This window comes from Rhinoderma darwinii, chromosome 11, assembly GCF_050947455.1.
Source record: "Rhinoderma darwinii isolate aRhiDar2 chromosome 11, aRhiDar2.hap1, whole genome shotgun sequence".
Classification (NCBI taxonomy): domain Eukaryota; kingdom Metazoa; phylum Chordata; class Amphibia; order Anura; family Rhinodermatidae; genus Rhinoderma; species Rhinoderma darwinii.
The window spans coordinates 54,700,355-54,718,077 of record NC_134697.1 but is presented as its reverse complement, the minus strand read 5'-3'; the positions used below and the strand labels follow the sequence as shown (position 1 = coordinate 54,718,077).

The 17,723-nt window shown below is 44.4% G+C and overlaps 1 protein-coding gene across 1 annotated transcript in view; it reads left to right on the top strand.

Moving 5' to 3' along the window:
• The first annotated feature begins 11,626 nt into the window (after nt 1-11,626).
• MCU (mitochondrial calcium uniporter) overlaps nt 11,627-17,723 on the top strand; it is a 72,521-nt gene continuing 66,424 nt past the window's right edge. Inside the window, exon 1 of the mRNA XM_075841548.1 lies at nt 11,627-11,779. Within this exon, the coding sequence (XP_075697663.1) occupies nt 11,669-11,779 (111 nt within the window). The 5' untranslated portion in view covers nt 11,627-11,668. The remainder of the gene's footprint in view (nt 11,780-17,723) is intronic.

Genomic DNA, 17,723 nt, shown 5'->3' with positions numbered 1-17,723 from the left:
GTCAGGGACTTCTCCTGGAGCGGAATCCCCAATATGCAGCCACAGCATTGCCAAAGCTGTGGCCGGGCATTGGGAATTCTGCTCCTACAGGGAGCAAAAAAAATACCCTCCTCCTCCTCACATGCACTTCGCACTGTGAGGAGGAGAAGAGGGCGAACAAGCGGCGGAAAGCTCGGCCGTCACTCGGATCACACCCGAGTGACAGCCGTACTTTACCCGGCCCCATAGACTTCTATGAGAGCCGTGCGGCCGGGAGAATGGTCGAAAATAGGGCATGCACCAAAATCGGTCGTGTGAATAGCCCCATTTGGGATCTATTTTTCCTACTGTGGCCGTGTGATGACCGTTCAAAAAGCGGCCATCACACCGCCGGGAATCCCTGTCATGTGAATAGAGCCTAACAAAAACCATGTGTAAATATTTGTGGATTTTATAGCAGTTTTGTCCTTTTTAAAGAGACAGTTCTAGAAAAATGTTTCTAGCATTGTCTCTACGCAATGTGGTACCATGTTTTTTTATATGCATTTTTAAAAAGTAGTTTTTCTTCATTGTAATGAATTAAGATATTTGTGACAAAACTGTGCTATAAATGTGACCAAAATGGCATGTAGAAGTTTTAAAAAAACGGTGAAACATATGCTTGCTTTGAAAAATTATTGTACGTTATCGCAGCTCATGTCGATTTTATTTATTTACACCAAGGGTGTAGCTATCGGGTCTGCAAATGTTGAAGTCGTAACCGGCCCTAGAATCTGAGAAAATCCAAAAGGTCCCTTCGCCTAAGGAAACCAGTACTATAAATGATGTGTAATAGTTGGGTGTCCTGTTACAGATTTTGGATTGGGGTCTAGGAGCTTCAAGTTACACTTTTGCTTTACATTTTCAGATTTTAAATTTCAGACAGTAATCGAGAATTGAGAAATTAAGATGTTGGAGGATCCACTTCATAATTTTCCTGAGGCAGAGACTGAAGCTGTCCATAGACATTAGATTAACTAATTTATTCATTAAACAAAACTTTTATCTTCTCTTTAAATCATCTGTTATACAAAAAATATCTGTCTTACCCTGGCCAGTCTTTGCCGTGTGTGCAACAAGCCAGGTTCTGTCTGTTTGGTGTGGCAGGTGCTGTTTCTGTCTATAAATGTTGACACAAATCTGTTGATTGAGGAAGAATTAGACATATTCACCTTGTGTACTCATCACTAGCCATGTACATGCAAATATAATGAATGTGGCAGCTATTATGAGAAATCCGGAATAGATATGACTTACATTTCCTTCTTTTTATGACTGGAGTCTTTTATCTGCTCAGTGGCTCTGGAACAAATTTTCCTGTACTTTCATACTTTATAAAGCACATGGAAACAAAAGATCCTAAGGAAAAAGAGAAAAAAAATCAATTATATGTAGAAGTGTCAGGAAGGTCATGTGTGATTAGATTTTAGAAAGTTCTTGTTTTTTTTTTCGTATGCAGCTTTTAGTGGATATTCTTGTGGAATGTCACCTGGAAACAGGAATATTGAAAAAAAAAAAAGGGGGCAAAGTTAAGACGTCGCCTCTGGCTGGAAGGCAGCTGGTCGCTTTGTATGCAAAGATCATTACTAAACCCCACCCTCCACGTTGGTTTCCAGATATTCTTGTTTTCTATGCCAGATTTCTTTAAGACTATTTGCAAGAAGCTCTGCAAAAGAATATGCTGCTTTTATGTTTTTCTTTTGAATTCATTTGTAGATATTGGGGATGCAAAAGTTTATCTTATGTTCATTTGCTATGCTATGCTCTGTTGTTTGTAAACTTCCATTTCAGCTCATGAGAAGCTGACTGTGGTGTTCTTCAATGTGGCTACTAAAATGCATTTGTGCAGACGGTAGGCCTATTCTGGTGGTTCGGTGGTATTTTGTATGAGTTTGTGTATAGAGATGTCAATCACTTTGTGTGTGTGTGTGCAGGGGAAGCAGGATTTAACGCATATTCCCACCTGAGACATTCATGGCATATCCACAGAATTTGCCACCAAAATGTTTGGGATTCGTACCTATGTCCAGAATGAGGGCTTACCCAACACATGCACGGCCACCTCTATGTTCATGTGGAACCTGGATGCGGTGGCCGCCTCACAAAGCAGGACAAGGGTTGGATGACCCCTGTTCTGCAGATAGGTACAGGTCCCATTAGAGACTTCTGGGGGACAGTGACAGTGGAGGTAAAAAGCACTGGCAAGCCCTGAAAGAGCCTAGGGCTGGCAGGAGACAGAGCGTGGTGAAGTTGATGTGCTGTGCCACCATGCTTGGAGGAGGGGACAGAGGGAAACCCAGATAAAGAAGAGGTTTGGCGCCTTTTGGGAGAGAGCAGGTGAACCGCGTCAGGTGCTAGACATAGCTGCTGTGGTCTGTGCAGTAGATAAGCAGAACCTGGTCATCAAAGAGAGCAGACTTGTCTTCCTTGAGGCAGGGAAGGACTGGAGGCTGAAACTACGAGAGTGGTCAGCCAGAGAGGTGACACGGGCCTACGCAGAGTTTATAGGGACATCGCTGGTTGGAAGTGAGCGTGTCCTTGGAAAGAAGCAATACGACCACTTTACTGAGTGGAGTCAGTAGTAGGTGTCAAAGAGCAGACTATCAGAGACTAGGGACTGATATAGTCAGGCCGTGGATGAGGTTGGCGTGCCAGCGTTCTGTGAGGGCCACCTCTGCAGTATTGTCGGCCACAGTACTTAGCTCTTGGGAGTTTGTTAGGGCTTTAAATACAGACATCCCTGTGTGGGGACAAGTGAGCGGGTGAACAGTACTGTGGACAAATCCAGGGGTGGATGAAGTGGGGCCAAGTGATGGGACTAGAGAGATCCCTGCTTTGGTGGGCCTGTGAGGAAGCTACAATAAGGACTGGTTGCCCCATAATCCTGAGACGTGGCCTACTGATAGTCCCGGGAAAATGGGGAGAGGTACCATTTGTTAGCCCTTGAGAGTCAGGGCCTTTAGAGAAGGCTACCTAGATCGTGTGTTTACAAGGGGAAACCTGAGGTAGGGTCTGGAGGTCTTGTAAAAGTGCCTGTTAGGTGTGACTTGTGTAGGAATGTTGGAAGACCGTGCCCTTCAAATACTAAACCCTTCAGAATCAGGGAGCGGTACTAATGGGGGAACACTGCACTGTTGCAAAAGGCGTTGCATTTGAGATTTAGGCCCTAGTGGATGGTGATAGGAAGTGATGAGAGCACACCCTAAGAATAGGAGTGGAAAGAGTGACAGACATCTGACTATAAGGTGGGAAATCTATGGGAGAGGTGTGAAGCTGTGTGAAGAACACAAGTTGGTCTCTGGCAGACAAGAAGACACTTGTGGAGGGAGATATTTCTGATTGGTTAAAAGTTTCATCTGGTTAAAGATGATAAGAGGACCAGTCACCTCTCCTGACATGTCCGTTTTCCTAAATAATTGTATTCCCCTTTGAATAACAATTCTGGAACATCTTTACTTAGAACTCTGTTGTGTCATTCCTTTGTTACTTACCCTATAAATGTATGAATAAGTTGACAACGGAGCGTTACCAGTTAGGGTGGTGTTTCTACACAGAGTGACAATGTCCAATCAGTGCTCAGTCTCAGACTGTGTAGGGACTTGCACCTTTGACAAGAAGAAAGGTAACATCAAGTTGTGAATTTATTCTTAAATTTCTATGATGAATAATAGAGGAACGAGAGCTGATTTGCATTTTTTTTTAACATTTAAAGCTGGCCAAACATTTTAGATAGAGGTTGGCCAAACGCTTGTTTGGCCGACAGCTATTCCTCCCAACCCCCATACACATGCATGCTCGGCCGAGCCGGCATGTGTTCTTAATAGGGAGAAGGAGTAAGCCGCTGCCAGACACCTCTGACCAGGGTCATTGCTAGGGTCTTAAAAAATCAGGGGCACAAGCCCTAAGGCATATCTTTGCCCCCCCCCCAAAAAAATATCTATCTATCTATCTATCTCTCTCTGGGGCAGAATATCTATAAGACTATGACCCCCTATAGCTTCACCATTGGAAAGAATTAGATACATTGTCTCAGCAGACAGTATCACACGATAGGCTTAGAAATATTGTTCAGCAGACAGTATCACACATGATAGGCTTAGATACAGGGTCCCAGTAGTCAGTATCCTTTTACTTACCCTCAGGGGAAGATTTGGCATTTCTGGGGCCCAAGCAAAGTTATATCTGGTGGCCCTAATCAAAGACACCTGTAGAGAGTGCTCCACACAGTGCCCCCTGTAGATAGTTTCATACACCCTGTCTAGTGCCCCCACACTGTGCCACCTGTAGATAGTGCCACACCCACTATAAATAGTGCCACCTGTAGATAGTGCCACACCTCACTGTAAATAGAACCATAGTGACCCCTGTAGATAGTGAGACACTCCCCCATGTAGATAGTGCCACACTACCCCTTGTAGAAAGTACTACACCCCCCTGTAGATAGTGCCGCACACTTACCTGTAGATAGTGCCACATCCTCCTTGTAGAGATTACCACAAACACCCTCCTTGTACATAGTGCCACATTGCCCTTTTTAGAAAGTGCCACAAACAAATAAAATAAACTTGTTCTCACCTAACCCCATTCCCACAATGAATGGAGCTCCACAGCAGGCCTCCTCAGACACATTAGGCCTGCAGCCTATGAGTTGCTGTGATGGGACCCTTGCATAGGCCGACGCGATGCAGTGATGTCATTGTGCCGGCCTGAGCAGGGATCCTGTCCCAATGTCTTCTAGGCTGCAGGCCTAACATCACCTGTAGCCTAGTAAATGGTGGAGCAGTTAACTGATAAATCCCTGCTCTGCCATAGTATTCAATTGTATCTGTGACATGAGGACGTAGATAGAATTTAATGTGGCAGTCACCAGGGGCATGTGGCAGTCATCCAGGGCACAGGGCTTATGCCCCAGATGCCCACTGCTGGTGACGCCACTGCTTTTGGCAGTGACTTGTCTTCTTGCAAACAAACCCCATATCACCCATGCTTTGTCCCCTGACATATGACGTTGGAGGGGAGTCGGTACACTGCCCTACACATTAGATGGTCGGCCAGTCCTGCTGAAATGGAAGAGTTCGGCCGACATTCATCTACTGTGTATGGCCACCTTTAGATACTGTGCTTCTTTATGTGTTGTAACCGTTTAGCTTACTGTGCCTCATGAAGTAAGTAACCATCGGCCTTGTGTGCCACTGTTAGGGTATGTTCACACGCTGAGCCAAAAACGTCTGAAAATACGGAGCTGTTTTCAAGGGAAAACAGCACCTGATTTTCAGAAGTTTTTTGAGCAACTCACGTTTTTCGCTGCGTTTTTCGCGGCGTTTTCGCTGCGTTTTTGGAGCTGTTTTCAATAGAGTCTATGAGAAAACGGCTCCAAAAACGTCCCAAGAAGTGTCCTGCACTTCTTTTGACGAGGCTGTAATTTTACGCGTCGTCTTTTGACAGCTGTCAAACGACGACGCATAAATTACAGGTCGTCGGGACAGTACGTCGGCAAACCCATTCAAATGAATGGGCAGATGTTTGCCGACGTATTTGAGGCATATTTTCAGGCGTAAATCAAGGCTTAATACGCCTCGTTTACGCCTGAAAATAGGTCGTGTGAACCCAGCCTTATAGTTGTGCTCAGTAAAACAATCTTAAAAACATTAATTTAAACGGCGATTGTGTTTTCCTGAAGAGGAACCACTCAAATAACCTGACGTTACATGCAAATAAGTAAAGGGATTCAATCACCAACACAGACCCCAGGGCATCTAACAGAACAAGCCAGGACTAGAAACCATGCTGCCTATAGAGTGTCATGCTAAACGGGACAACATGGCTACATCTACGGCAGCATACATATTTAAACAAATCTGTCATGTTATGTAGTCAGGTCCTCTGCACTATTAGCTCCAACGGCACAAAAAATAATGTGTTGTTTGGCCAGTAGCAACTCGCAGACATAACAAAATACAGAAGACTTAGGCTAGATCCACATGAGCGTATGAAACCTCGGATGGGAAAAACTACAATTTTTCAGGTCCGAGGTGCATCCGTGCTTCATCCCTGCGGGACCCGTTATCACGCATTCCCATAGGCTAGAGTCTATGGAGGAATGCATGAAGCGCAATAAAATAGCACATGTCCTATTTTTCGACGGACCCTTCACATGGTCCGTTGAAACAACAGCCGTGTGAACGGCGGCCCCATTGAGTTGTTTCTACGGTCGTATTCAATACTCGTGAGAATAAGGCCTTAGCGTCTCTATGATGACAGATCCGCTGTACGGTGCCCATGATGTGGGCAGGGAGTCAGGCTCTGTGGACAATGAGGTTAGAATGTTGTGTCAGAAATCTCTGAGCAGTGAAGATTTGCATGTTATATTTAGAAATTGATGGTGGTTTAATCTTGATCTATGAGTGGAGTTTCCCTTTAGGCTGGATTCACACAGCGCTTTGCTGCCTTTTTTAATGTTGTTTGTAATTGCGTCTTATGCACCGTTTAGCTGTGATTCTTTTTAGTGCGGCCAGATGTTACATTAACCCCTTCCCAACATTTGTCGTATGGTTACGTCATGGAAAGCTAGTGCTTCCCGAATTTTGCCGTATCCGTACAACAAATGGTGCACATCGGCTCAGAAGCTGAGCCGGTGCCATCATCGCCGGATGTCAGCGGTGTATTACAGCTGACATCCGGCTGTAATGGCGGGGACCGAAATTAGCTCCGATCCCCGTCATTAACCCTTTAAATGCAGCAGTCAAAAGCGATCGCTGCATGTAAGTTGTTTGCAGCTCATCGGAACCCCTAGCAATGAAATTACAGGGGTTCTGGTGGCTGCAATGGCAACCGGAGGCCTAATACTGGCCTCCCGGTATGCCTAGCACAGAAGCCTTTCAGGACCCACCCGGCGGCGGAGCCTGAAAGGCTATCGTAGCCGACGGCAAGATGGCACTGCCTCAGGAGCTTGGCCAGCGTCATCAGTGGTGGATGTCAGCTGTATGTTACAGCTGACATCCACCTGTAAAGGCAGGAACCGGAGCTAGCTCTGATCCCTACCATTAACCCCTTAGATGCAGCGATCGCTGCATCTTAGAGGTTGCTAGCAGATCAGCAGCCCTGCCATGCAATCAGGGCTGCCAACTGCTGCTATGGCAACAGGAGACTTAACAATGGCCTCGCTCTGCCATTACGGAAGCCGATTAGGTCCCCGCCGGGAGGCGAAGCCTAATCGGCTTGCTGTGAATGAATGACTGACAGATCTAATACATTGCACTACATAGGTTGTGCAATGTATTAGGAAAAAAAAAATCTGACAGTTGGACCTTCAAGTCTCTTAGTGAGACTATAAAAAAAGTGTAAAAAAAAAGTTTTAAAACATATAGTAAAAGTTTCAAGTAATAAAATAAAACACAATCGCCGTTTTTCCCGTATCATGTCCTTTATTATTGAAAAAATAAATAAACCATAAATACTTGGTATTGTTGCGTCCGTAATGGCCTGAACTATAAAAATATTATGTTATTTATTCCATGTGAATGGTGTAAATAAAACTCGTAAAAAAACGATACCAAAATTTATGTTTTTTGGTCACTTTGCCCTACAAATATTGGAATAAAAAGTGATCAAAAAGTCGCATGTATCCAAAAATGATACCTATATAAACTATAGCTCGTCTCGCAAAAATCAAGCCCTCATACAGCTCCGTCAACTAAAAAATTAAACCGTTATGGTCCTCACAACTTGGCGACAGAAAAAATCCATTCTCTTTACAAAAGTTATTTTATTGTGCAAAAAGTTGTAAAACATCAAAAAGTGCTATAAATTAGGTATCGCCGGAATCAGACTGACCCGCAGAATAAAGTTAACATGTAATTTATAACGCATGGTGAACACTGTATAAAAAAAACTAAAAAACTATGCCAGAATTGCAGTTTTTTAGTCACCTTTCCTCCCATAAAATAGGATAAAAAGTGATCAAAAAGTCGCATATACCCAAAAATACTACCAATAAAAACTATAGCTCGTCCCACAAAAAAACAGCCCTCATACCACTACGTCTATGAAAAAATAAAATTAGCTAATGCTTCTATAAGTCAGGAAATAAAAAATATGCAGTTGTGCAGGTCCGAGTAAAACATTTTTTTCTGTTTCAAAAGGCGAATTATCAAGGCCCTAAAATTAGGGAACCAGGAAGGGGAGGGCCCAAACATATCTGCTGGAAGCGAGGGTGCCCGTATTATACCAGGACAACGCTTCCCAGCAAAATTCCCCGAACTGCAAAGGTGCGGAGTGTGGACCAAAAGGCGGATAAGGAAGGACATTTATCAGTCCGACGCCGGCCTGGGCAGAAAGGATTGTGTCACAGCGTAACACCCATCTATGGATTATTTTACTGCTTTTTTTAATCCATTATTATACCACATGACTATGCCCCTGATGTTCTCTGCCCAGCTTACATGTACCCCCACATTACAAACTAAAATACCAGCAATACGCAAACAAAATTACTACCAAGCAAATCCACACTCCAAAAGCCAAATGGTGCTCCCTCCCCTCTGAACCCTACAGCGTGCCCAAACAGCAGTTTACTTCCACATATATGGCATCGCCATAACCGGGTAAACCCTTTTAACAATTTTTGGGATGTGTGTCTCCAGTGGCACAAGCTGGGCACTACATATTTTTTGCCACTGAAATAGCATATCTAGGGAAAAATTTTCATTTTTACTTTGCACCATCCGCAGCGCATTCATTTATGGAAAATTCCTGTAGGGTGAAAATGCCCACTACACCTCTTAATAAATGCCTTGAGGGGTGCAGTTTCCAAAATGGGGTCACTTCTCAGGGGTTTCTTGTATTATTTCACATCAGGACCCTGCAATTGTGAACCAATACTTTGTAAATCTCCAAATTAGGTCTCAATTTTGCATGGTACCCTTTTACTCCTGAGCCCTGTCAAATGTCCAGGCAAAAGATTAGGGCCACATGTAGGGTGTTTTTTAAACCGGGAAACACAGCATAATAATTAGAGAGCTGTCTTGTTATGGTGGCACAAGCTGGGCACCACATATTGGCATATCTATGGAAAAAAATCCCATTTTCACTCTGTAACATCGAGTGCACACTAATTTCTGAAAAACACCTGCGGGGTTAACATGCCCACTACACCCCTAGATGAATATTTTGAGAGGTGTAGTTTCCAAAATGTGGTCACTTCTGGGGGGTTTCCACTGTTTTGGTCCCACAGGGGCTTTGCAAATGCGACATAGCGACCAGAAACCAATCCAGCAAAATCTGCACTCTAAAAGCCAAATAGCGCTCCTTCTCTTCTGATCCCTGCCGTGTGCCCAAACAGCAGTTTTTAACCACATATGGGGTATTGCCGTACTCGGGAAAAATTGCTTTAAAAATGTTGGGGTGCTTTTTTTTCATTTATTTGTTGAGAAAATGAAACATTTTGAGCTAAAGCTATGTCTTATTGAAGAAAAGGGATTGTTTTTATTTTCACTGCCCAATTCTAATAAAATCTATGAAACACATGTAAGGTCAAAATGCTCATTACACTCGTAGATGAATTCTTCAAGGGGTGTAGTTTCCTGAATGGAGTCACTTTTTGGGGGTTTTCATTGTTTTGTCCCCTCAGGGGCTTTACAAATGTGACATGGCCTCCGCAAACCATTCCAGCTAAATGTGATCTCCAAAAGCCAAATAGCGCTCTTTCCTTTCTAAGCCCTGCCGTGTGTTCAAACAGCCGTTTATTACCACATGTGGGGTATTGTTTTACTCGGGAGAAATTACTTTACAAATTGTGTGGTAGTTTTTCTCCTTTAGTCCTTGTGGAAATTAGAAAAAATTAGCTAAACCCACATTTACTTTGAAAAAATATATATTTTAATTTTTACGGCCTACTTCCAATAATTTCTGCAATAAATTGTGGGGTCAAAATGCTCACTATACCCCTAGATAATTTCCTTGAGGTGTGTAGTTTCCCAAATGGGATCACTTTTTGGGGATTTCCACTGTTTTAGCACCGCAAGAGCCCTTCTAACTTGACATGGTGCCTAAAACATGTTCTAATAAAAAGCAGGCCCCAAAATCCTCTAGGTGCTCCTTTGCTTCTGAGGCCGGTGCTTCAGTCCATTAGCATACTAGGGCCACATGTGGGATATTTCGTAAATTTGCAGAACCTGGGCAATAAATATTGAGTTGTGTTTCTCTGGTAAAACTTTGTGTTACAAAAAAAAAAATGGATTAAAAATGAATTTCTGCAAAAAAAAAATGCAATTTGTAAATTTCACCTCTACTAATTCCTTTGAAACGTCTAAAGGGTTAAGAAACTTTCTAAATGCTGTTTTGAATACTTTGAGGGGTGAAGTTTTTAAAATGACCTTTTGGGGGTTTCTAATATATAAGTCCCTCAAAGCCACTTCACAACTAAACTGGCCCCTGTAAAAACAGGCTTTTGAAATTTTCTTGAAAAATGTGAGAAATTTCTGCTAAAATTCTAAGTCTTGTAACGTCCTAGAAAAATAGAAGGATGTTAAAAAAATGATGCCAATCTAAAGTAGACATATGGGGGATGTTAGTTAGCAAGAATTTTGTGTGGTATAACTGCCTGTCTTGCAAGCAGATCCATTTAATTTTAGAAAAATGCTAATTTTCTTAATTTTTCGCAAAATTTTGGTGATTTTCACAATTAAATACAGAATGTATCGAGCAAATTTTGCCAGTAACATAAAGTCCAATGTGTCACGAGAAAACAATCTCAGAATCGCTTGGATAGGTAAAAGCATTCCGAAATTATTACCACATAAAGTGAAACATGTCAAATTTGAAAAATGAGACTGTCAGGAAGGTCAAAAGTGGCCAAAGCGGGAAGGGGTTAATGTCCATAGTAAACTATAAAATGCACTAAACACAACTGCGTTTTGGTTTGTGGCGTTTTTGAGGCAATTTTGTGGTCAGCGTCATTTGTTTTCAGACGCAGCACACTCTGGGTATGGCAGTGTTTTTTAAGCTTTTTTTTTTCCCACAGGCTTCTCTATGGGACTTCAAAACAATGACACAAAGTAAAAAACGCCACCAAAAATGCCTTAAAAAAAATAAATGCATGTTTCATTTTAATAACTAGCGTTTTTAGAAGTGTTTCATGATGCAGTTTAAAATTGTGTGTGTGAAGGAGGCCTTTCGGAGCTAGCACTGGTCGCGTTTTTAGAGAGATCATTATGTCTATGGCCATCAGAGACTTGTTGCCACGTAAGGAGAACATTTTGCCGCAAATGCAAGGTGTGAGTAGAATAAGTCTTAGCTGCCTGCTATTTATTTCTGTACACTGAAGTCTCGGCTAAACTTTATACATTATACATGGGACTCTGTCAGGCTGAAGTCTCTGCTGAGCTCTGCACAAACTCAACCTTCCCATACTTCATAAGAACTGGCTCCTTGGCAGCTCCAGACCACAACCCCCCTGTAGGCGGGGCCTCTGGAGATTGACAGCCACAAGTCACCGCCCATTGCACTACAATCCCGGAAGCCGGGCGGTTTAGGTGGATCTTAGCCACGCCTATTACCTAAGCATTGGCTCTGTCACTTTTGAGCGGCGTGTTTTAGTCCCGCCCAGCGAGCGCCGCTGCGCGCCGAGGTCCGGAGCGCTTCCAGTTGAGAGATGGCGGCTACGGCAGGTAGATCTCGGCTGCTGGTGCTCTCAAGGAGCGTTGCGGGACTGACTACTGGCTTTCCCGGACTTGGAGTCAGCCGGCAACGGCCTCACAGGACGGTGAGTGAGAAGGGACGCTGCGACAAGCTGGTGGGATAGGAAGGAAAGTGTGTGCTGTGTCAGGAGAAGGAGGGAGTCGCCCGGGGCGGGGTGTCCGGGGAACTCCCGTCTAGTGCTGCAGCGGTGGTTGCTTTAATAACTAGTGGTGGTGTTCCCCCGGATCTGCTGGCTGCTAATGCACCTCCCCAGTGAGCGGGCGCAGGCTCTAGAGGGGGAGCCTCCCTTGCTGCAGGGCAGCCGCTGACAGCCCATTCCCCCTCCACTGACAGCTCTTCTTATCTGCAGTGCACTTGTGGGCAGCAGCCGCAGTTCATTGACACTCGCAGTGCAGGAAGACCGTCCACTTCCCCGGACATGTGCTCTGTGACATAGCGCAGCCAGCCAGGGTGACAACTTTATGTCATGACAGAATACTGCAGTGCCATATCCCAGGACATCCCCATGCTCCAGCCCCTCACCCACACTGGAGTAGTATATCAGCAGCACTAACCCAAACCATAGACACCTGGACAAAATACTCACACCCAACCAATAGAAATCTGTCCGGAATGAATTATTGACCATGTCTCCCACGTCACTCACAGTTGCTGGTTTTTGCTGTTGATTCCAATTGCCCAATAATTGCCCGTATAGGGCTATGGAAATATTCATCCATGTCGTTTAAGGACAAGCGTTCGGATGGTGATTATATATGTCACTATTTTATTCCTTTGTAGCAATTGACCGGAACCCGTATACTGTCCTCTCTACTCCTGTACAATGTCATATATACATGTAGCCTGGGTATTAGTATAAAACAACCATAATCTATGTTGTATGTATCATGCCATAAGGTTCCAAATCAAGAAAGCCCCACTATATATATATGCATTTTTATCCACTCACATATGACACTTGTGGTGTGTGTATATACGGGTCAACGTGCTGCTGCAGATAAATGTGGAGCTATCCACGTCTGGATGAGATCTCGCTGCTGGATTGTGCCCCGGTCTTTGCTCAGGTTAATGATGGGTATTTTCTAGTGCTGCCTCCTGTCATTGTGTTTTATGTTGGCTTCCCCTGTAGTCAATGTATTGCTGCATAGTGTCATGGTTGTGCCTTGGTTACGTCTTTATGGATACAATGTTTGACCTAGTAACTGTTCTCTCTCTATCTATTATAAATTCTGTATTTGCTAGTCCGCGTAATCCAGCACTCATTTGTAAATGAACTGCAAAATAATCAGGAATTAATCAATATCCAAAGAAGATTGATTTTCAGTTAAGAAATACTGGGACTCCTGAGTAAAAAATGGAAGTGGTAACGGTGTACGTTGCATATATTTTATGTTGGCACCGACCCCCCCCCCCCCCCCGGAGGTTCCCTACCCTGTCCTGTGATCTAGGACATTTGATTATCCTGCACCAATGACAGGGATGGACATACCATATGTGCCGTTGCACAGGGGCGCTGTAGGTAGTGGAGCCTTAAATTGAACTGTGCCTCCTACTGGTTCCCATGACTCAGAATTTGGCCTTGTTCACATCTGCGTTGGAGGCTCCGTTAGGGGCGTCTGTCAAAGATTCAGTCAAATACTGGAAACGATAGCGCAGCATGCGACGGACACATGACAGAAACCCCAGAACCATTTAAAGTCAATGGGTTCCATCGGGCACATGTTTTATCAGTCATGCAGCGGAACCAGCACTTCCAAAAACAGAAACGCTTATGTGAATGAGGTTCAACTGGTTGAGTGGTACGACAGGAAGGTATTTTCCAGATATCTGTGAGGGAAGTTCACACGCTCATTAAATTATTAGGGCATGTTCACATCACATTTTGGCCCTATGTTTAGCGTGTACGTTGAGAAAGCTCCCTACGCACTCGCTTAACGTTTCCATAGGGCTCTATTGGCCTGACAGATGCCAGAAGTATCCTTTTGGCCTCCGTCGGGTATACGTTGGTATACTTTTTTTTTTTTGAAAGTTTAACGTAGTATACTACGTTATTCCACCCTGCGGGATCCCGCAAAAAAAAGTATACCATGTGGTCTTGGTTTTTTTTGTTTTTTTTTTTTAAACGTGAGCCTTTTGCGATGGATGCACTGTATGGCATCAGTCACCGGTATATGTTAAACATATACCTCAGGGAGCTTTCCCAAGACCGGATTACACAGGAATAGCATAAGCCAGCACTCCGCCTGAGGGTTCCAGCCCTAGGGAAGAGCCTGACATCACTGTCCATGTATGGACAGTGGTGTCGGGGGCTTTCAATTACGGAGTCCCCGGCCAGAGCATCAGTAGCACTCTGGCTAGGGACATCGGGCCTATAGAAGCCCCTGACATTACTGTCCCTATATGGATGGTGACGTCAGGGGCTGCCTCTAGGAGCGGAATCCCCTGCTAGAGCGTTGCCGATGCTCTGGCCGGGGTCTTCTCAGATCAAAGACCCTGACATCACTGTCCATATATGGGCAGTGTCAGCAGCTCCTCCAGTCCCAAGTCCATGGCCAGAGTGCTCCTGATGCTCTGGCCGCGGGCTCCGTAGTTTAAAACCCCTAACATCGCTGTCTATATATGGATAGTAAAGTCAGGGGCTCCCTCCAGGAGCTGTATCCCCGGCCAGAGTGTTGCTGACACTGTGTATTCTGGGTTTTTTAAGCTCCTAACGTCACTGTCCATATAACTATGCCAAGGGCTTTCCCAAGACAGGCAGGGACTCCTGTCTTGGGAAAGCCCTTGGCATTGTTATATGGACAGCGCTTGCGATGATCTGGCCGGGAACTCCATAGTTGAAAGTTTGACATCTCTGTTCATACATGGAATGTAAAAACAAAATGTGAACAGGCCCTTGGTTGGAGTGCAATGAGCCCTTGATTGTCTGTGTTCGCCCTTGGACCCATTGGGTAACTTTTGTAGTTTATTGGGCTAAACTCACTGCGTTTTTGTCCTCCATTTAATTTATACACTGGAATGTTCCCAATGTATACATTGAACAGAGGCGTTGATGGATGCCGATCACTGGCATTCATCACCCATGGACTATAATGGCATCTGTTTAATGAATACGTCATGAAAATCCATGGTGTATCCGTTGTATACGTTGGCATCCATTACCCATAGGCTATTATGATAAAAATATTTTTTTACAGGAGGGTATAGTGTGGTCTGCTACACTATTCTATACACTTTTTTTTGCAGTATACAGGCCAAAAGGACACTTTTTTTTTTTTTTTGTCCTCTTTCTGACCAACCCCTATGTACATGTTTAGCGCGTTCGTCAGGGCCTTTCCCAACGTACACAGTAAATTGATATTTTCGAATGAGGAGCCCCCAACTTATCTTCTGTGTCAGAAGTTGCAGAGAAGCATTTAGATGATAAAGTGGGGGTTTGTTTACTGAGGTTTCTACTGCAGAAAAAAAAACCATCAAGGAAAAGCTGCTGCAAATGTAAGCTCGACCTTAAAAGGGGTCTTCTGAGAATCACTTGAAATTCCCCTGATAATGGCCACAATAGAAAAATAAGTGTCCAACTTGGGGGCAGCTCATGCCGCAGAGTTTGCGTGGCGGGTCCCGCTGCAAAATCCGCTACAGATTTATTCCTGCTGTCGGAAGCGACACAATTTGGTGCGGTTTTTCAGCCAGAATTACCTGCGGTGCCCAGAGTGGATACGCTGTATGCTTTTACGCAGCGTATCTGCCCTGTGTGGACACACCTGAGGGCACATTCAGATGAACGTAATAGTCGTCCGTGTACTGTGTGCTGAAACAATGCACAGCACACGGACCCATTGGTATAAATGAGACTATTCAGACATGCGTGAGTTTTTACGCAGTGAGTGTCAGACTCACTACATAAAGTGTAACGGGCAGGTTTTGTTTGTTTTTTTTTTTGCCCGATTATCTTAAATAAATAGGCTGCAGTTACACAAAATTTCAAGTCTGTGCTCGTTTTGCCGTGATATTGTGAACTGTAGTATTTTTATATTTTTTTGCCACATTTTTGTGATAGTCGCGGCAGAGAAAATGCCACTAAACCTGCCTGTGTGAATACACCATTAGACCGGGTTCACACACAGCAGATATCTGCATCAATTTATTGTACTGTGTAAGTGATTGGGTTTATAAGATCCCATACACCTGTACCTGAACAATTCCGCACTTAAATCGGAGCATGCTGCAAATTTTCTTATACGGAGCATTCTAATTCTGTTGTGGAAATACCGCTGAGTTTCACCGCAGATTTCATCCTCTGCAATTCATAGGGTGAAAACCACTGCGAAATCTGCATGTAACACATTTTGCTGCATATTCGTCGGGAATTATCTGCTGCATCTGGACCCGGCATCATACACAAAAATTTAGATTGATATTAGTCTGACTGGATTATAAATGGAAAGAAATATGTATGTGTGGGTGACATTATTTATATTATTTATTGTAAACGGCACCGCCTTCCTGTAAATAGCACCACTGTAGCTTCGTGTAGGAGCGGAATCCCTCTGGCTGGGGATTCCACTCCAGGAAGCCCCTGATGTGTCTGTCCATATATGGATAGTGACACCAGGGGTTTCTCCAGTAGTGGAATCCCCGGCACAGAACGATCTGACACTGGGGATTCCGCTCCTAGAGAGAGCCGCTGACGTCATTGTCCATATATGGATAGTGACATCAGGGTCTTCTCCAGTAGCGGAGTCCCCGGCCAGAGTGTCAGCCTAGGGTTCTGCTCCTAGAGAGAGCAACTAACGTCACTATCCAAATGGACAGTGATGTCAGGGGCTCTCTAGAAGTGGAATTCCCGGCCAGTGGGATCAGACACCTGGGATTCCGCTGCTAGTCAGTTCAGGTGGCGCTATCTACAGTGGGGGGAGGTTGCCATCTGCAGGGGGCTGGCACTATTTACAGCGGGGATGGAGAGATGGCAGGGGCTCCCTCTAGGAGGGGATTCTTCATCCAGAGCGCTGGCCAGGGATTCCGATGCTGGCCGGAGCTTAGGTGGCACGATCTACAGAGGGTTTTGCGCTGCCTACAGGGGGCTGTGGGTGGCACTATCTACAGTGGTGGGTGTATTCCGGGGCTCTCAAAGCCCCAGCCGACATGAATGCAGCGCTGCTCACATTACAGCTGCACAGCACTCCTTAAACCCTGTTCCAGGTTGCCAACGGGGCATCGGCATTTGGAACGTATATAGCCGTATAGCAGTTGTGAAGGGGTTGAGTAAGGAATACACTATGTAGCCTCAGCGTGGGCAGGACGTGTTTATATTCTCCCTGTCAGTGGGATTTTGTGTCGTTTTACTAAACAGGTGGTGGAGACCAATGATTGTCCATAAAACGAGCGCAGTATTGTGCAGGTGCTGGAATCTTGTGCTCGCGGTTTCCTCTTTTGGCACTTTCCTGCCTGCATTCTGGCAGACTTGTATCTCAGAGCTATTTTTGGTAGGAAGCGTCTCATTAATAAAATATGTCAGTGTTAATATGGAATATCTTTTTGGAAACTTGTGTTAATGAATGAGCAGAATGCGGCTGATGGAGCTGCTGGCTACTTGGGGCAGGAAGTGATTGGCCTCCGAGTGCAGGATGGATTACAGCGCTCTCGAAGGCTTCTTGATGGTGGTCATCGCTCAGCAAAATAATAAATACATGTTTGAACTTTTCCCATGCAACTACATTAGCTTACTGCTTAAAAATTCTACTTCAGTAAATCATAATTGGATTTGGAGAGTTCCTTTAAGCTACGTAGTTTTTGGTCATAGCGGGCCAGCTACCCAGTGCACTTAGAAATGTTTGCTCTGGCACCTCTTGTTATCATTGATTATAGATGTATGCAATGAGTTTACTGCACCAACTCTATGGAACATTTACCTAGAATGAATGGTTTCCGTCGATAAAACTGCAGATGTGGCAAATAACAGCAAGTATTTTCTTATTGCCACACCAATACCGGTACATGTTACAGCAGCCTTT